This window comes from Penicillium robsamsonii, assembly GCF_028829455.1.
Source record: "Penicillium robsamsonii strain IBT 29466 chromosome Unknown utg000007l_segment0_segment0, whole genome shotgun sequence".
In the NCBI taxonomy this organism is placed as follows: domain Eukaryota; kingdom Fungi; phylum Ascomycota; class Eurotiomycetes; order Eurotiales; family Aspergillaceae; genus Penicillium; species Penicillium robsamsonii.
Genome location: NW_026643225.1, coordinates 748,508 through 767,950, shown reverse-complemented (window position 1 = coordinate 767,950; position 19,443 = coordinate 748,508). Strand labels below are relative to the sequence as shown.

At 49.1% G+C, this 19,443-nt stretch overlaps 7 protein-coding genes across 7 annotated transcripts; 4 read left to right on the top strand and 3 right to left on the bottom strand.

The window, feature by feature from the left end:
* Nucleotides 1-3,615: 3,615 nt before the first annotated feature.
* On the top strand, nt 3,616-4,280 carry N7447_010566 (putative GPI anchored cell wall protein; the record flags this gene model as incomplete). The annotated part of the gene is made up of 3 exons (XM_057234828.1): nt 3,616-3,719; nt 3,769-3,914; nt 3,979-4,280. 3 exons carry the CDS (start codon nt 3,616-3,618, stop codon nt 4,278-4,280), a joined length of 552 nt encoding a protein of 183 aa, XP_057081048.1.
* A 1,064-nt stretch (nt 4,281-5,344) lies between these two features.
* N7447_010565 (ribonucleotide-diphosphate reductase subunit RNR1) lies at nt 5,345-8,123 on the top strand (the record flags this gene model as incomplete). Its single annotated transcript, XM_057234827.1, has 3 exons — nt 5,345-5,363; nt 5,498-5,655; nt 5,712-8,123. The coding sequence occupies 3 exons, from the start codon at nt 5,345-5,347 to the stop codon at nt 8,121-8,123; spliced, it is 2,589 nt and encodes an 862-aa protein (XP_057081047.1).
* Nucleotides 8,124-8,877: 754 nt separating this feature from the next.
* N7447_010564 (uncharacterized protein) lies at nt 8,878-10,173 on the bottom strand (the record flags this gene model as incomplete). Its single annotated transcript, XM_057234826.1, has 4 exons — nt 8,878-9,631; nt 9,681-9,748; nt 9,797-9,940; nt 9,997-10,173. The coding sequence occupies 4 exons, from the start codon at nt 10,171-10,173 to the stop codon at nt 8,878-8,880; spliced, it is 1,143 nt and encodes a 380-aa protein (XP_057081046.1).
* Nucleotides 10,174-12,741: 2,568 nt separating this feature from the next.
* Nucleotides 12,742-13,566, top strand: N7447_010563 (RlpA-like double-psi beta-barrel domain-containing protein; the record flags this gene model as incomplete). The annotated part of the gene is made up of 1 exon (XM_057234825.1): nt 12,742-13,566. The coding sequence occupies one exon, from the start codon at nt 12,742-12,744 to the stop codon at nt 13,564-13,566; it is 825 nt and encodes a 274-aa protein (XP_057081045.1).
* A 945-nt stretch (nt 13,567-14,511) lies between these two features.
* On the bottom strand, nt 14,512-15,622 carry N7447_010562 (fumarylacetoacetate hydrolase family protein; the record flags this gene model as incomplete). The annotated part of the gene is made up of 4 exons (XM_057234824.1): nt 14,512-14,618; nt 14,691-15,060; nt 15,135-15,271; nt 15,346-15,622. 4 exons carry the CDS (start codon nt 15,620-15,622, stop codon nt 14,512-14,514), a joined length of 891 nt encoding a protein of 296 aa, XP_057081044.1.
* Nucleotides 15,623-16,116: 494 nt separating this feature from the next.
* N7447_010561 (uncharacterized protein) lies at nt 16,117-17,808 on the bottom strand (the record flags this gene model as incomplete). The annotated part of the gene is made up of 7 exons (XM_057234823.1): nt 16,117-16,451; nt 16,503-16,642; nt 16,695-16,850; nt 16,902-17,058; nt 17,112-17,466; nt 17,517-17,708; nt 17,758-17,808. The coding sequence occupies 7 exons, from the start codon at nt 17,806-17,808 to the stop codon at nt 16,117-16,119; spliced, it is 1,386 nt and encodes a 461-aa protein (XP_057081043.1).
* Nucleotides 17,809-18,058: 250 nt separating this feature from the next.
* N7447_010560 (cupin domain-containing protein) lies at nt 18,059-19,194 on the top strand (the record flags this gene model as incomplete). The annotated part of the gene is made up of 3 exons (XM_057234822.1): nt 18,059-18,305; nt 18,397-18,831; nt 18,890-19,194. The coding sequence occupies 3 exons, from the start codon at nt 18,059-18,061 to the stop codon at nt 19,192-19,194; spliced, it is 987 nt and encodes a 328-aa protein (XP_057081042.1).
* Nucleotides 19,195-19,443: the final 249 nt, after the last annotated feature.

Below are 19,443 nucleotides of genomic sequence, written 5' to 3'. Positions count from 1 at the left end.
TTGAAGACTTGTTCAATCCCGCGAGAGATTCTAGGGCTACAATAAAGGCGCCGACTCTTTGAATGAGCTTTGCCTCATCTACTAGGTAGATATTTGGAGGTTTAAACTCACAGTCCCATAACGCTCCATATGCTTTCTCTGAGGTAGCGGAGGGGTAGCCGCTATACTCATCAGGCTGGAAGGTATCATTCAATTTCACCAATTTAAGCTTGACAGCCTCCAGCGCTGGACCTATTGTCGTTGTTGTTAGCTGTGAGGAGCATGACTTCAAGTGGAAAGACAAACTTGGAGCTGACAACCGCCGCAAACACTTTTCATCCGATAACTCGTGGTAATACTTGAAGAATAAGAAAGAAATGGATAAAATAAGGCAAAGGCATGATAGAAAAAGGTGAGATAGTGTGTACATTGTGCTTTTGCGCTTGACAGCCTTTTGGCCATTGACCGACGGTCACCCCGGTGGTGAGGAATTGGAGGTGATATCATCGAAGGCATCGTCGCCGATGGAGGCAACTTGTTGGTATCGGAGAGGCTTGAGAAAGTGACTCAGATCTAGCTTTCACATGTTAGCATGTGCAACTGTATGGATAGTAGGTGCGGCGAAATTTAGTTGAATTATACCCCAATAACGGGTAAAGAAGGACACAGCAATTGATCCAGTCCCAGGCACGAGAAATGAGATTGAATTTTGGTTTCAACACGTTGGGAATACCTCGTTTTGGTTACAAGTAGCATTTTGTGGCGAAGGGGCGGTTAGAAGGGGCGGCTAATCTGATTTCTAGAGCGGAGTGGAGTGCTGGGCCCTGCACGGAAGACCGACGGACGGAGACACCAGATGTCTGAGACGCTATAGTTTATCTCTGGATCATAATGAGTTTTCTTTTCGGGAATATATAAAGATAGGAAGAAGAAATAAAAGTTTTGGGTGCCTATGATCAATGAAGCTCTGGTGGCTCCTCCTCCGAGCTTTAGCTCTCAGCTGACAGACTGGGCTCACCAAACATGGAGAACACTTTTCGTGTTCTGGTGGGGAGATATCCATAACCACTACGACGTGTATCTCTGGACCATCCCAGCTGAGTTCAGATCGTCTCTTCCCGTTTTTCTCTTTATTCCGATGTATATCACCGTCAAAATCTGGGATCGCCGACTACTTACATTAATGACTATAATCTACGTGTATGCACTGGACAGATGGGATGTGGCATCATGTTACACTGGCATGCTAATTGCAGATACGAGTATAGACTGGATGCCTACATGTGACGAGACTAAAAACAGTAAGATCTCAGAGAGAACGGTGTACACTGTCCTACGAATCGTTCTTCTCGGTTTAAGTCTATACCTACTTTCCGCTCCGGACTTTTGCGCCTCTCAGACCCCCGGTTTTAGGACCTTGGGTCGGCTAATGCCGTCTCCAGACCCGGCCCCATTTGGTTTCCTACCAAACCTCCGAGGAATGATGTTGGTTAGTCTCGTCATTCACACGCCACCCTCCAATACTGTTATATCGACAGTCTTGAATGGTTGTATTCCACAATATCTGGGTCGCATCAGCTACAGTCTTTATATTGTGCATGGTCCGTTGACACACATGATTGGGTGTCCCCTGTTCAACGCATTTTGGACAGTTACGGGCATTGATAAAGTGTGGAGATACGTTGTCGGCTTCTTAGGAGCGTATTTTGTTCTCCTGGTGATTATTGTCTGTGTTGCGGATTTGTTTTGGAGGGGCATTGATATGTCCTTTGTGCGAGCAGCGCGAAGGTTCGAGAAACTCATCACCGTTACTTTGTAGGTAGAATAGATTTAATTCCTCAATTTTGAGCTGTGGTAGCCGTATGCCAATCTTTTGTTTTCAGAGTCTAGCTGATATCGTTTTGATAGTCTGCAGTGTTCAGCTCGTGTTCCCTTGTCCATAGGTGAATTTTCTCAAAATTGCGGCATTTGTGCTGTGTATTGAAGTCCGCATCAATTCCCAAAGGCTGGGGTCTTTGCGAATGAGGTACGGCGTGACGTCAGATGTACACTGTAAGAAGATCCTCAAACTGTTGATACAATGATCAACGTGCTGATTAGATGTCAGCTATCTGCTCCCTGGAACGTAGTAGAATTCTCATCAGCTTACGTGTCGGATTTGCTCATCAGTTCCATCAAAAGCTGGCTGTCGACTGTAGTTATACTGGTCTCGATAGGCGTACTGTCGCACGAGATCCAGACAGTGAATCTGGTGGAATACTATCGGGATAGGTCAACTGAGTTCCTTATTCCGAAAATGAAATTCAATGATGAAAACCTTCTAGTGACCCAATGACGCCTCCTCTCTTGTCCGGCTTGGATCTTTGCCAATCAGGAGTTGTGGACTTATTCAAAGCGCTCGGCTTCTCTAATGGAATATTTACAGGCCCAGCTTTTTTCAAGTTAATTAGCGGCTCCAGCTATCAATTGAACTAGGAAACTTACAATTCCATAGATCAAGCCAGGCTTTCTCAAGGCGTTATGGACGGGCACTCGAAAATCTAAATAGCCTACCGCCTACCATGGACGGGTGATGTCGCAGTCTAGGATTTACATTACGTCTGCCAGTCGGCGACGTTCTTTAAGGCAATGGACGATTCTTTAGGGCTCGTAAGTATCCTGTTTCATGTCTAATAGCGATGGATTAAGTTACTTGTTGATTTCCAGAGTATCGATGGTGTTAAAGAACTCATTACGGGCACCAGTGAATGTTACTTCCCTTGAATTCTTTTTTACTGCCCTTATCTTTCTTTGTCTTCTTTCCTGCTCTTTGTTCCTACGTAAAATATTTGCCGAACTCGAAGAATAAAAACATTCCGATTGTCTCAAAGCGCAAGCCTATCGCAGACAACAATTTTATGAGACACCTCCTAGTGCTGCTGCACAATACGAATAGACCTGGGTACAGATGTCCATTGTGCTCACGGTCTTTGACTAAATTTATTAGAAACCTACACAGTAATATCGTTGTATACACATAGTCTTTTATCTTTAATTTGCGGTACATCTAGAGGTACGGAGTAACTAAGTTATTAATAGAGCTCGAATCCTCTAATCCCCATCTGGGTCAGCCACTAAGACACATAAATTAATGGGAAAAAAGATAAAATTGTCTTACCCAAAAACTTACAGAATACCCCTAAGATGAATATCCAATTTAACTCGACACGGTTATTATATTTGCTTACACACACAGACCTGACATCTCTGGGGGACAGGTCCCTGAAGCTAATCCACTTTTGGAGCCGATGTGCGAGCCATGGGGAACAAATACTTGTATTTAAATAACATGTATTGTAAAGTATACTTAATATGACACACAATATAGTGGAGTACTTCCTTGTAAGGGTCCTATTGTAATGTAACAGACCCTGACCCCCCGTTGTGGCTGCCAGATTGGACGACGAAACTGCGGTTGCCCCGAGTTCTCCCCCCCGTTTCCGTTTCTTCTGGTCGAGACCTTATCCTTTCCAACTTCGTCACTCTTTGTCTTTCACACACGCTCTTTAGCCCACACACTCTTTTACTCTAGATTCGCTGTGCGATCTTGAATCCAGTCTTTCATCCAATTTCCCAATCTCCTGCCAATCTTTCATCATGCTCTTCAACAAGTCCATCTTCGCCGTTGCCGTTATGGCTCTGGCCAACGTCGTGACTGCCACTACCGTGCAGACCCCCGCCTGTGTTCTCAAGATCATCGGGTAGGTTGAGAATGAATGGAATGTGGAATCATGAGCTGATGACATTTAGCAACCAAGCCAACCCGGCCGATTCGAAGGCTATCTGCGGCTCGAGCGCCAGCAAGATCCAGGCCGATATCTCCAAGCACTGTGCCGATAGCGAGGCCTCCCTGAAGTTCTTCGCCAGCAACTGCGCTCAGCTTGGCCACAAAGTTGGTAAGGATCAACACACACCCGAGAACACATTATATCAATCGGTTACTTATTATCTTCTCTTTAGTGACTGTTTCCACTACCTCTACCGGCACTTCTGAGAGCTCCACCGCCACCGGCTTCGTCACCGCTGTCACTAGCACTCAGACTGGTGCCACTGCCACCAAGACTGATTCCTCTGCCGCCACTGGCACTGGCTCTGGCTCCAGCCCTGCCGCCACTGGAACAGGAGCCAGCACTGGCTCCGGCTCCGGCTCCGGTAGCGCTGCTTCCCCTAGTTCGACCTTCAACGCCGCTTCGTCCGACCGCCAGTTCTCCTCGACCACATTTGTTGCCGCCATTTTCCTCGGCGCTGCTGCTTTGCTGTAAGAACCTAGCATTACCTGGGAGCAACCCCATAGCGAAAATCGATGCAAGCATGTATTACTAGCCTTGATGTTGCTGCTTTCGATCTAGTTTGAAACATCGGTGTTCAGGGATCTGGTTCGAATTCTCTAATATGTTGCTCGTCTGATGCCAATATTTGAATCCCTTGAACTTTTATCTTCTTATTTGCCAAAATCACATTGATTTCTATGCTCTTTACCTTCTCACAGAACAAGTCTTGAAAACATCTAGGTCTGCCTTAATTGCCAATCAGTCGGTCGATATAAACAGACCTAATTGAATCCAATCTATGACCAAAAGATGCTGGCACGTTCCCATTATAGAAGAAAGAATATTCCATACAAGTACTCATGGTAAGGAGTGGTCATCCCGCCTTTTGGTCCCTTGACCAGAAATGATGTACATGTAGATCTATCACATTGATACGTAATGCAGTAAGGAATGTTGCATATGATGTTGACTAGGACATGGTGGGGTGAACCTCAAGCTGTCAGAAAACACTTCAATCTAACAATGGCAGTTGAAGATCATCTGAGCCCGGAATGCTTCAGGCCGCTCGGCGACAGCCCCTTCCGGTAGCATGGCATCCATGCGCGACCATTCGCGTGTTCACGTGACCATGCGCGACCTACAGTTTGGCTGCAAGGCACATTTTCACCGCCTATCATCCATTTACACCGCTTTCCGCATCTCCGCTAGTAGACCCACGCTAAGACCATTAGTATCAATGCGCTAACCGTAAATGGTATAAATGGGTGCTTTCTGCCTGGCAGGATGGAGGTTTAGAAAGAAAGGTGGATCCTCCCTGTTGGTAAGCTGAAAAAACGCGGGCACGCGAGACAACGCGTCCACTCGGCAACCAAAGATTCCTCTGCCCCTCTGATCTCTTCTTCTTCTCACACCCCTCTACGGGCTTCATACATTCATCTTTTCCCCCTTTCTCTATCTATACTCTAATATCGTCTCAATTCTCCTGTGATCTTGATACCCCTGTTCACTTCTTCCTATTTTTTTTCGAGCCCCTATCAAAACTAGCACTATTCAAAATGTTCGTCTACAAGAGAGGTAAGTGCATACATGATCATCTGGTATACAGAGTCATTAGTGGCGAGAGATAGCTTCTGCTCCTCCATCTCGCCACAGCCATATGACTTTGCCACACTCCTCGGATCGAGGGCTAACGTGAATATCAACTGCAGATGGACGCAAGGAACGCGTGCAGTTCGACAAAATCACCGCACGTGTCTCGAGGCTCTGTTATGGCCTCGACCCCGAGCACGTTGATGCCGCTGCCATCACCCAAAAGGTCATCTCTGGTGTTTACCAGGGTGTTGGCACCATTGAGCTAGATAACTTGGTATGTTCGCTTGCTTGGCCACACTCTGTGACAGTATACTAATATTTAAATCTCAGGCTGCCGAGACAGCTGCATACATGACCGTCACACACCCCGACTACGCCATTCTGGCTGCACGTATCGCCGTTTCGAACCTCCACAAGCAAACCAAAAAGCAATTCTCCATGGTCATCTCCGATCTCTACCATTATGTGAACCCTAAGAACAATAAGCCTGCTCCTATGATCTCAAAGGAACACTACGAGATCGTTATGAAGCATGCCGAGGAGCTCAACTCGGCCATTGTGTACGACCGTGACTTCAACTACAACTTCTTTGGATTCAAGACCCTCGAGCGTTCATACCTTCTTCGGATCAACGGCAATGTTGCCGAGCGTCCCCAGCACTTGCTGATGCGTGTTGCTGTTGGAATCCACGGTGAAGACATTGAAAAGGCCATTGAGACATACCACTTGATGTCCCAGAAGTTCTTCACTCACGCCTCCCCCACTCTGTTCAATGCCGCTACTCCCCAGCCCCAGCTTGCATCTTGCTTCCTAGTTGACGTAAGCGCGGACAGCATCGAGGGTATCTATGACACTCTCAAGACCTGTGCCATGATCTCCAAGACCGCCGGTGGTATCGGTCTGAATGTCCACCGCATTCGCGCTACCGGTTCTTACATTGGTGGAACCAACGGCTCCTCCAACGGCATTGTTCCTATGCTGCGTGTGTTTAACAACACCGCACGTTATGTGGACCAGGGTGGTAACAAGCGCCCTGGTGCCTTCGCCATCTACCTGGAGCCGTGGCACGCCGATGTCTTCGAGTTCCTCGATCTGCGCAAGAACCACGGTAAGGAGGAGGTTCGCGCCCGTGACCTTTTCTACGCTTTGTGGACCCCCGATCTCTTCATGAAGCGCGTTGAGGCCAACGGTGACTGGACCCTCTTCTGCCCCAACGAGGCCCCTGGCCTAGCTGATGTCTACGGTGATGAGTTCGAGGCTCTCTACGCCAAGTACGAGCAGGAGGGCCGTGGCCGCAAGACCATCAAGGCTCAGAAGCTCTGGTACGCCATTCTCGAGGCCCAGACTGAGACTGGTAACCCCTTTATGCTCTACAAGGATGCTTGCAACAAGAAGAGTAACCAGAAGAACCTGGGTACTATTCGCAGCTCCAACCTGTGCACCGAGATTGTCGAGTACAGTGCCCCTGATGAGGTGGCTGTCTGCAACCTGGCTTCCCTCGCCCTCCCCACCTTTGTCGACTCTTCCCGAGGCGAGTATGACTTTGGCAAGCTCCATGAGGTCGTGCAGGTTCTCGTTCACAACCTGAACAAGATCATTGATATCAACTACTACCCCGTTCCCGAGGCGAAGAAGAGCAACTTCCGTCACCGCCCCATCGCTCTCGGTGTCAACGGTCTTGCCGATGCTTTCCTGGCTCTGCGTCTGCCCTTCGACTCCCCTGAGGCTAGACAGCTCAACATTCAGATCTTCGAGACCATCTACCACGGTGCCTTGACTGCTTCCAACGAGATTGCCAAGAAGCTTGGTACCTATGAGACCTACCCTGGCTCTCCTGTCTCACAGGGCATCCTGCAGTACGACATGTGGGACCGCACCCCCACCGATCTCTGGGACTGGGCTTCCCTGAAGGCCAAGATTGCCGAGCATGGTGTCCGCAACAGTCTGTTGGTGGCTCCCATGCCTACTGCTAGTACCAGTCAAATCCTGGGTTTCAACGAGTGCTTCGAGCCCTACACCTCGAACATTTACTCCCGCCGTGTCCTGGCTGGTGAGTTCCAGGTTGTCAACCCTTGGCTCCTGAAGGATCTGGTCGACCTCGGCCTATGGTCCGATAACATGAAGAACCGCATCATCGCCGATGGTGGCTCCGTCCAGAACATCCCCAACATCCCCGCCGATATCAAGGCTCTGTACAAGACCGTTTGGGAGATCTCCCAGCGCAACATTCTGCAGATGGCCGCCGATCGTGGTGCCTTCATCGATCAGTCGCAGTCCCTCAACATCCACTTGAAGGAGCCCACCATGGGCAAGCTCACCAGCATGCACTTCGCCGGCTGGAAGATGGGTCTGAAGACCGGCATGTACTACCTGCGTACCATGGCCGCTTCCGCTCCTATTCAGTTCACCGTCGATCAGGAGCAGCTCCTGGTTGAGGACACCAACATCGCTCGCTCTAAGAAGCGTACCGGTGCCACCGGTGCATCCGCTTACTCGGCCATTCCCCGTACCAACAGTACCGAGGCCGTTACTGCCAAGGTCATCGCTCCTGTTGAGGAGACCCCGCGCTCTGTAGCCGCGCCTGTCGCTGCTTCTTCTGTCGAGGCCAAGGCTGCTGATGCTGACGCTGATGCTCAGCCTGAAGATGCCGAGAGCAGAGCAGCGGAGGGCGATATTTTCTCTGATGCGGTCCTGCAGTGCAGCATCGAGAACAAGGATGCTTGCATCATGTGCCAGGGTTAAGCTTTCTTTCCCTTGGATGTTTTTGGATGTTTCCCTTTTGAGTTTTGTGCATGGTCATGCCTTCTGTCGTGGCTTCTCACCTGTACCCATATTATGATTTTGATGGACTTTTTTTTCCTTTGTTTGTGTGTTTCGGCGTGGGCTCATGATATTTCCTGAATTTTCTTATTATTACTTCAATAACGTGTTGTTATTCATTCTTCCATTGTAAATTTTGTAAGCCAAGCACTCCGTAAATATTCGTTGTGGTACATGCCTAGTCTCATCGGCCTCGATTATCCCAACACCTTTAGTTTATTGTCCCTACCAATGATGTACACCCAACGCAAATTGAAATCTCCAAAACTCGAGCAAGCCACGTCTGGCGCCAAACGGACCCAATATCCCCATCCGGGAATGCTAAAGAGAAACACCCAAGGCTAGAAACAAGAAGTCGAATCAACCAAACAATCGCCAGTGCCAGTCCTTTATCCGCCGAAAACATAAAATTTATCAATCGAAGATGAAATGCTTTCAAACGCCCTCGTCGTTGACTACGAACTACTCTCCGCTGGTTCGATGGGGATCCTGGGCAAGCCACATGCTTCATATTTCGCTTTGTTCTTTTCTTTTTGACACCGACAAACAGATATTTCAGGAGGAAAGCGGCGATGAGACACGGTCGTTTGCAGTGGACTTTGCTGCCAAGGTGCTAGAACAGGTTTCCACCACGGCCGAAGTTGTATCCTTCCTATTAAAGCGGAAGCACTCACCTTTAGATACCGTAAATAGCCCCCTGTTCCATTGTGATATCCCCAGGAACGACATCCAACACATCCACATCGTCCCATGTTGCATGAACAGTCCGCTCCCCTTTTAGGATACGGTTGATATTGAGCATTATGCTATACATCACCCCCGAGCTAGAGAAGCCTGCTTGCTCACCAGTCTTATCATGAATATCGGAAGACTTTGCTTTTGGTCCTGCCTGACGGAAACCACCCGTAATCGACGGGTAAGGCGCAAAGCACCGCAAATAACCATTACCGCACATGCGTCCGAGTGAGATGTCAAACTGGGCACCGATATTAATCTCCTCTGCAAGACCAGAGGGGTTGACCGATAGGGCTGTCAGGATCCGTTGCGCACCACGGTAGCTCACGGCATAAAACATTGAGCAGACTGCGTCGCTTGCTGTGCACACAAGTCGACTGTGGTCGGGTCTCTCGTGGCCCTCGAACATCGGAGAGTCGCGCCACAGCGGGCGAAAGTGACGGGGCATTGGGATAGTAGGGTCGTTCGGCGTGAGATAAAATGGCAGGTCGGTTTTACATGATACACCACAGTGGCCTAACCATAGGATGTCCCAGTTGTCACCGTATGGTGACTGGGTTGGAATCTTTTGGGTATCCTGGAGCTGGAGCGCTCGAACTGCGTGGGCGAAGCTCTGAAGCTGGAGTTTGAGTGATACATCCCAGTCGGCATCATCTTCCATAATAATAGCACTGGTCAATCCACCCTGGATCATTCTAGGAGATAATTAGTTGAAGTCAGATACTGCAGTTTCAATCCACATACTGCTGGAGTCCGTTGACATGCGCCCGTCGGGCAGCATACTCGGTTCGTTTCTGGTCATGATTCCAGTTCTACAACGGTCAGTCGTGGCGTGTATTGTGTGGCTTTAGTAAACATACATATGGATAGGATTTATTATCTATTTCATCCGGAGTCACACCGTCTATCCATTCGACGTGGAAATTACTGAGTGATGAGCCCAGAACAATATTGTCCCGCTTGTCAGGCCGGCTGGCAAGGTTAATGGCGAATACTTTTTGAACCTATATAGACATGAGCTGAAAGATCTCCAGGTGAGGGCCTGAAGTGGAATGATTACCCCAAGAGTCTCGTTTCTGATGTCATCAAAGTTATCCCAATCAGGGCCGCTCCAGGCCGCCTGGGTGGGGGCGGTTTCCTTGTGAGTGCTTGGTTGTAGCTGGAAGAGGATGAAGGCGACCCCCAACACGACCAGAAGGAGCTGTACAAAGCGTAGTTGGAATGCAGAAAACGCCATCCTTAGTTGTCATTGGGATAGAGACAACAGAACGCGTTGACCATCGTGAGCGAGTAGGAGGTAGCATCGCATCTTGCTAAGGCATGGTTGGTCGATATATATTGGGTCTCCACTGTGCACATGGGTAGCCTCGGGTCATGTCAGCGACGCTAGCAGCATTAGCTGGGCTTGAGTTGAATGATCGTCGGCACGGCCGGCACTGATTTTACCTGACATGACACGCGCCAGCCTTGATTTGCAGGTGCTGTGCTCACAGGATTGTAGTCCCTGTTATATTGAAACGCTTTTTCCCTTTTAAGGACCTACTGTAGAGAATTCGCAGTCTGGTGAAGGTGCTCCGCCGTAATCTGGTAGAAATTGAGACGTTGCGAAATTCCATGTAGCCCTGGACGGATTTCCTCCTGGATGAGCTTAACCTTCTGAACATTCCTTCGTGTGAGATCGCGTTGGGAGAAGAATTTGTCACACTTGATGAAGACTGCTCTTGCTGCGGATCGTCATTGTAGATTTTGGTTGCATACTCACAAGGTGCGACTGTCAGCTTGAAAATAGGAAAACACCGGTGAAGACCATCAAGCATTGAATCACCTAGTTAAACGGAAAGAGGCCTATATCCGCCAAGGCATACCAGATTATACGGAGATTCCAGGGCCTCTCTGCGAAAGGATTGATTTCACGATGCACTCAATCACGGTGACACCTTTGCTAGATTCCTCGGAGCCTGTACTGATCGTCCAGGATAGGCAGTTACGATTCTCCCTTACCTTCGAGACGACAGTTTCATACAGAGATTCATTGGACGAACGCTCCCGGTCACCATAAACGGCTTTCAAACTCCACCTTAACGGTCATCGACTGGCTCGACGCGGATCCCGGGCAAGCCACACGCTTCATCGTTCGCCTCTTTTTCTTTTTTTTTTTTTTGCCCACAAACAGATACCTTTCGTTTGTTTATTATTGCTAGGGGATTTTGTGCGCTCACAATTGATAAGAGAGCAGATGTGGTTTGTAGAAAAGGGTTTCCATTTATGCTGACTTCAAGTCTTTTTGATCTCACATTCCGCAGATTTGCACTCCGCCGGGATCTCGAATCTAGAATCTCAGATCTCACATTCCCGGCACTCTAACACAACGAACAATCCCTTGACATACCATGCAAATTCTAGACCCGTATTCTAAGACAATGGCAAAAATAGCGCTGATTGGCATATCTAGTTGGTACTTGCATAGTATTCCGTACAATCCGGAGTCCAGCCCCCCATCAAATTCTTCGAATCTGTAATTTCATATCAATGTGCTATTAAACGAGATCTTCGGTCAAGTGGAGCAAAGGAGACTGGACGGAGTATACGGAATATGGTTGGGTCTGGAATACACAGTCAGAGCTCTGCATTTTGAGCAGTTAGCACCCTGATCGGGTTCCCGGTATGTAGTATCAGATACATCTCAAGGTTCCGATGCGTGCCCTGTGCCCTGCATTTTGCGTGTTTTAGGGGGGAAGAAGGGTTAGAGTACTCCAAATACGGCGAGAGACCTTGAAAGTGAAGAGTCTACATCCTAAGATTCAATATAGTTACTCTACATCTATAGACCCTAAATTGGTATATTGTATATTCACACAATAGAAAAGAGATCGGCACTATTCTCCCACTAAACCAACGGTTCGAAAACTTAGAAGTCCAGACCGCAGTGGAGAGCATTTAAATTACCCGGAGTGTACAAAACAACCCTGTCCCGATCCCAGCTGGATTGGCTTAAAGGTCTCTTTGTCTTACTGTAGCATTGTCCAATCAGTGGACCCGTTACAATACGCACATGTCAGACTACGAAAAGGCAAACTGCAGTATTCTGACCGATCCTCCCCTGTGCGTTGTGTGTACACGTTTTGCAAGGCGACTAGAAGGAGAGATGAGATCTTAATATGAAGAAGAAAAATAGAGCGGATATGGTATCCCCCTAATAAAAGAAAGAAAAGAAAGAAATCTCAACTGTTTCTGATAGGCCAGTTGGTCAGGTACCAGAGGCAAAATATGTGGGTCGTGAGACCCCAAGTCGTTGGATCGGCTGAAGCCGGTCTATTCCTAGAAGAGATTAGGGTCAGGAGAAAATGGTTTGTGTGGCGCACAAGCCCCTGGTCTTTTTCCTGTTCCAATGAGGATCTACGGGGATACCCGGCTCAGGTACCTGAAAGCTGCGATTATGATATTCCCCTCTGTTTTCTATGGGCATTACTTTACACAGAGTATATTGGATACCATAAGGGGAGTGAGTTGTTCATGGTCCGGTACGGATCGTGGCTTGATTTGGACCATGGGTTTGGGAGATAAGTGGGTACCTAACCTTGGGAAGTGGGCCGTTTTCCTCTTTTGTGCCTTACTTTGGTATTTTATAAAAGTCGAGACCTCTTCCCTTCTCTTTCTCTCTCTCTCTCCCTCTCTCAATCCATTCTTTCCTTTTTGAACACTCACATTCCTTTCGAGTGCCCAATCTTCCTGCTGTGCAGTTGATCAATCCTTTAAACAACATCACACACACCCTCTTTGAGAAATCTATTCCGATTCATTCGCAATGGCTCCTATTACCAAGACTCTCGCCCTCGTTGGCGCTTTCTTCGCCTTGACAGGCTACTCGGCTCCCGTTGCCAAACGCGTCGTCGTTTGGGAGACCGTTACTGATGTCGTCTGGACCACCGTCGATGTCACCACTACCATCTACCCTCAGGCCACTCAGACCGCTACTGTCCCTGTGGTCGCCAACGCTGTCCCTACTACCGCTGCCGCCGCTGTCCAGGCCCCTATCAAGGAGCAGGAGAAGGCCGCGCCCACCACCTCTTCGACCACCACCACCGCTGCTGCTGCCCCTACTGCTGAGGCCATCGTCAAGGAGCAGAAGGCCGCGCCCACTACCTCCACCACCACTGCCGCTCCTGCTCCCACCGTGGAGGCCTATTCTGCCCCCGCCCCCGCTCCTGTCGTAGAGGCCGAGACCACTACTGCTGCCCCTGCTACCGCTACTGCCCGTGCTGCCAAGAAAGAGACCACCAACACAGAGACCAGCAGCGGCCGCACCGGCCCCTGCTCCGAGGGCTCCCCTTGCACCGGTGATATCACCTTCTACGACACCGCCACTACCAGCACCAACCCCAGCTCCTGCGGCACTACCAACGACGGTACCGTCGAGAACGTTCTTGCCCTTCCCCACGGTATCATGACCGACGGTGACTGCGGCAAGACCGTTACCATCACATACAACGGCCAAACTGCTACCGGTACTGTGGTCGACAAGTGCATGGGTTGTGACAACGGCTCTATCGATCTGTCCCGTCACTTCTTCGGCCAGCTCGCCTCCATGGACAAGGGCCGTGCCGGTGGTGCCAAGTGGTACATCCACTAAACGTTGCGTCGACCGTGCGTTGGTATTGATGGCCACGAGTATGAACATGAATAATGGACACATCTCTGGTAGATTGCGCAAGCGGATATGGTCTTGACGACTCTTCCCTGTTTTCTTTTCTCTCCCTTCTATCCACTTCACTATGATATTTCCCCTTCTTTCCCAGTCTCTTCGAAAACCCAATCATTTATCTTTCGGAGAGACCAGGCTTTTTTTTACCTTCGGCTCACTCCTTTGACCCTGGATCTTTTTACCATTTCGCGTGTCCCTAGTGGACCGCATTCACATTTTACCCATTTTTTCATGTTCATAGAATGATTCTTCTTGTGCAATACCACCTTATGATGGACCCAGTTCGGCCACAAGACATATGCTTAAGATCCCTGCGCGCATGCTGGCAAGTCATGGACGGTTTGATTCTCTTGACGAGATCTCGAACATGCAAATGCGACAGGGCAATGACGATGACGATGATCATGCTCGTGAAACGAAAAGAAACCTCCTAAAAAGGATTGCATACTACAGAAGACAGATCATTAAATGAAATTCGGTTCGTTTGACATTTGTTTTGCTCCAATGGTCTCTCGAGTATTCGTCCTAGTAGTACGGAGTAGTATCCAGGTAATACCAGTAACCGTGTACAACATCTTGGGGTTGCCCCTTTCTATTTTTGAGACTTCTCCAAGTCGGCTCGAAACGGAAAAAGAACTACAGCAACGCAAGGCTAAGTAACTATTGGTCCATGCTGAGACAGCTGCGCCTCACTTCCAGCTTGGGATGCTCAATTGCGGGCCTCCATCCCCAGCCAAGTCAGGCTATGCAGCGGAACTTTCTTGCGATATTGTCTTAAATTTGGATCTGCAGTGCTCTGACGATCTCTATGTCTTTCCCGTCTATAGTCTAGCCCTAACCCCCATCCTACCATCAAAAGCCAGATAATCCAGCTCAATCGAACACCACGCCATTCCTCAGTGTTCCAATGCCATCAATAACAACATCCATCTGTGTTCCAGGGACCAGGTACTTGGGCGGCGAAAGACCAGCGCCAACACCTACCAAAGAAAACGAGTCAGCTCAACCAATTCCATCGCAAGCAAATAAAACCAAAAAGAGATAAAACTCACCACCAGGCGTCCCTGTCATAATAACACTCCCCTTCTGCAACGTCGTACCCTGCGAAAGATACGACACCAGATACGCGCAATCAAACAAAAGATCCGCAACATACTCCTCCTGTCTAACCTCCCCATCAACAATCGTCTTCAGTAGCAGCTTACTGGGATCGGCGATCTCACTCGCAGCAACGAGACACGGCCCCAGCGGCGCAAATGTATCAAATCCCTTGGAGAACCCCCATTGCGGGACACGTCCTGCGAGCTCCGGGTTACGCTGCAGCTTGCGCGCTGAGATATCGTTGCCGACTGTATAGGCAGCTACATAAGAAAGCGCGTTCTCTCGAGAGACGTTCTTAGCATCGCGGCCGATAACCAGGCACTGTGAGCGGTTGTAAGTATACTGGATACTAGAGCAGGGTATTCGTAGACTTTGAAACAGGGGACTTGTCTTACCAGCTCGCCTTCGTAGTCTGCCTGTGAATCCTGGGCAATCTGTGGGATTGCAACTGGTACGCCGTGGTCGTGGATTGTGGTGTTTGGCTTAAAGAAGATGAATGGGAATGGGGGTGGGGTGCGGCCGGCTTCTTTGACTGTAGACACGGTGGATATTGTATAAGTAACTGTCTCTGGGAGTGTTTTGTCTAGTAAAGATAGTGAAACTTACCATGCTTTGCATAGTTCAATCCGACACAACGCAGAATAGGAACATCTGCCGGTGCCAACGGGCCCAACACGGTCTTCACAGAGACGATTTCATCGGTGACGCGTGTTTTGCCTGTGGTATCGTAGAGGTCATCGCCTTCGATGACACGTGCTTGGAGTTTGTCTGACTCGGTTATAAAGCCCAGGTCTGTTGTTGGGGTAGAGAGGATGGGCTCGCCGCGCAGGGTACGGCCGTCTGTGGCGATGAAGCGGATTAGGCGTTTCCACGGGAGAGACATGTTTTCGAATGTTTTGTTCTTGGTCTTAGATTTGTTTTAATCAAACTGGCTAATAGAGGGGCATTCATTCCGGGAGTTGGGGGGGTTATATGGCTCTTTACTGTCGTTGTGCCGGGGATAGATCGGGTAGACTGGGGTTGTCGGGTGCAGTTCCGGGATGGGGGACATGGCTCGGACTGAGGGGTTTAGTAGCTCCTCGAATGAGAAATGAGAGGATGCGGGGAAATTGGAGTATGACTAGTATGATCTGTCCCATTGGTCGATGTGCCAAGTAGCTTTCTTCCAAGGTTCTTGGAATCGGATATCTACAGTGTTTAGACTGGTATTGATGAACAGAAGCGAAAGGAAATGCATAATAGATCTAGAACTGCTTCATTAGTTTACATAGAGAGCAAAAAAGGGCCCTGGAGAGGGGAACGAGGTATATATGAGAATTATAATAGGTAGTCACCCAAAAGGGAAGTTGTATATTCTCTATATAGTACGCCTTTTTTCTACAATTCCGACTTCCAAGCTTGATCAATCTCTTGCTCGGCATCATATCCATAGCACCATATCTGGGTCGCCGGATCACTCCACTGGTTAGGGCTGTGGCTGGAAGGCAACCCCAAAGTCTCAGGCTTCATAGCTGCATCACGGGCTTCCTGAAGCGACCCATCGGCGAAATGCCACAGCTTTCCATTCAGAAGACTCGCCTCCTGCATCATTCCAGCTCGCTCAATGCGGATCTGCTCGAAAATACCCAATGCTTTGGGGATGTCTGCGGCGTTCCCGATTTTGGACAGAGAGCGTGCGAGTGCTGCGCCGTCTTCGACGGCCATTGCCGCGCCTGTCTGGTATTAGCCACTATTGTCAAAGTGAATTGTGGACTTGGACTGACCTTGTGACATATAAGGCAGCATTGCATGTGCTGCATCTCCTAGGATCAATACCTTGCCATTCACCCAGCGAGGCAAGGGGACTCCACTGATCAGTGGCCATTTGATAGTTTTTTCGATGAGTCCGATGATTTTCTCGAGTCTGGAAATATGTTAATAAGAAAACAAGAAGAGCAAATTTCATAGACTCATACCGGCTGTCCCATCCCTGGAACTCGCGCCTCATATCACTGAGAGTATTTACCTGATCCCAGGTTGAAGGATCACTGTCATCTGGATGCGAAAGAACCATGTTGAAAGACTTGCCGGCCCCGATGGTGTATGTCATTACGTGCCGTTGATCGCCAATCCTAGCACAAAGGTCAGTTGGAGTTCGAAGATCCTTTCATAATTGTGCTGACCAGATATTGAGAGCTGGCTTTTCCAACAGCCAAGCAAGTTCTGGGTCTTCTTTAATGCGCTCCACGTCTACAGTAGCTCGGTAGGCTGCGAACCCAGTCTTCTCGAAAGATGGCTTGCTGCTCTCGTCCATGGTTCCACGAGCAACCGACTTGACACCTATAAAAGATTAGAGTCGGTCATATGTCTCTCAGGAGCGTGAGAATATATACCGTCAGCGGCAACGACCAAATCAGCCGAAGCAGTTTCGCCATTCCCAAGAACGATACTTGGCCCTTCGACATTATATCCGACAACCCGCGAAGCAACCTTAACCGTAACACCCAGATCTAGGGCGCGTTTATGCAGCGCAGAATGGAAGTTTGCGCGGTGGATCACATAGTATGGTGCGCCGAACTGTTCTCGGAAGTTCGGGATGAGTTGCGTGAGCCCAATGACATCTCCTGATTGCCAGCGTCGGAAAGAAATGGACCCGGGCTCAGTCACATACTCCTTCAGGTACGGGTCTAGGCCGAGTCTGCTTAGGAGACGAGTTGAGTTGGATGGGATTTGGATACCAGCGCCGACCTGGAGTAGGTGATTAGCTTTGGTTGACATCGATGGAGGACAGTTAGTACTTCTCCGAGCTTCTGTGCTTGCTCGTAGACAGTCACGGTGTGGCCAGAGCTTGCAAGCGCGATGGCTGTTGCTAGTCCGCCAAGTCCGGCCCCGACGACAATAATGTTTAGGCGGACCTGTGCAGGGATGGTTCCTTCACCTGCCAGTGGATCATTTAAGAATTTGAGGCAATTGCTGGGATATGTTGGGGTCTATTGATCCATTAATGAATGGGTTCCCATTTAGGGATGAAAAACTCACCTTCAAGGACGCCTGAGAAATATGGCCATTGGCCTGACCATTGGACACCATCTTGCTTACTGTCACTTGCTCTGTTTCACAGAAAAGTTATTGAAGCTCAACAGCGCATATCGTCGGATTACCGCCTTTATGACCCCTCAGCTGGGAACGCACCGGGGAAGACCATCCGATCTTGCCCCGGTCTTTAGCAAGAGCCGACGATCCTACGAAAGTGTTCGAGATATATTTGAGGGACCATTTCTCCATGGAATTCAAATAATACAATCTAAAGATCTTTCTCTTTACCAAAACGACTCCAATAATGACTTCAAATCAAGTGGAAAGTGTCGTTGACACAGAGGAGCAGCTTCTCGCAGACCTCGAGGCGAGCAAGACCCTCCCTCTGTGGAAGCAGATGGCCCGTCTGAACCCTCCGGCGCCAAACCCAACAACAATCCCAAATGTCTGGAAGTACAGCGCCATCAGACCTAATTTGGAGCGCGCTGGAAAGCTCGTCCCAGCTGAACAGGCTGAGCGCCGGGTGCTGATGCTCACCAACCCAGCTCGTGGTATGTACAGATCTATCTTTTGATTTCGCATTACGTTATACCTTGGATTTTGCTGTCTGCTTCGTACAACTGTCCCTGACGTCCTATCAAGATGCTCCCTTCACTACCGATACTCTCTACGCTGGTTTGCAGCTAGTGATGCCCAACGAGACTGCGCGCGCTCACCGACACACGGCCTTTGCCATGCGCTTCATCATTGAGGGCCAGGGAGGTTTTACTGCTGTCCACGGCCGACGCATCACCATGCAGCGCGGAGACGTCATTCTCACCCCGACTTGGAACTACCATGACCACGGCAAAGACGGTTCTGGCCCTATGGTGTGGTTGGATGGGCTGGATTTGCCCAACTTCAGACACTTCCCTGTGCACTTTGTGGAGCACTTCGATAAGCCCCGTTATCCTGCGGAAAATGTTGATAGTACCACTTCGCCGTTGGTTTTCCCGTGGGTTACCATGAAGGCGCAGTTGGATGGGGTTGCTGGAGACTGGGTTACTAAGAGATATTTGAAGGAGGATAGACGTGAAGGTATGATGTCCCTCTTGCTTAACTCATCGAGTGAAAAGATGGCTAATGGTTATCATAGTGAGTCGAGTCCTTGGAGGATGTGCTGAGCGAATTTTGGCATCTAAGGCTTCGCCTTCCCGGCGGGAGACTACTTCCGCTGTCTATCATGTCATCACTGGCAAGGGACGCTCGATTATTGGTGATAAGGAATATACCTGGGAGCAGGGGGATACTTTCTGTGTTCCGGCGTGGTACAGATACCAGCACTTTGCGGATGCTGAAGAACCGGTCTATCTGTACCGGTTTGATGATAAGCCCATGATTGATGCATTGGGCTTCTATCGCTCGGAGGATATGGATGTTGAGTCCCTTGTGGACGAGTGAAGCCTTTAATATGGCGCGATTGATACTCAGGGTCAAAGTATCGTGAGAAGATCGATCAAATGATAGAATGTAAAACAACTCTCACTGAATGTGGAATTTGACAATGAGAACATGCGTTGGAGATACATCCTTATGGACACGGTTCTATACACTGCAGAACGGGGTTCATTGACTTCGTAAGGTCATTGCCTGTTGAGTGACAGAAAGCCACCTGAAACAAGCATCGAGAGAATCATAATCTATAAAAAA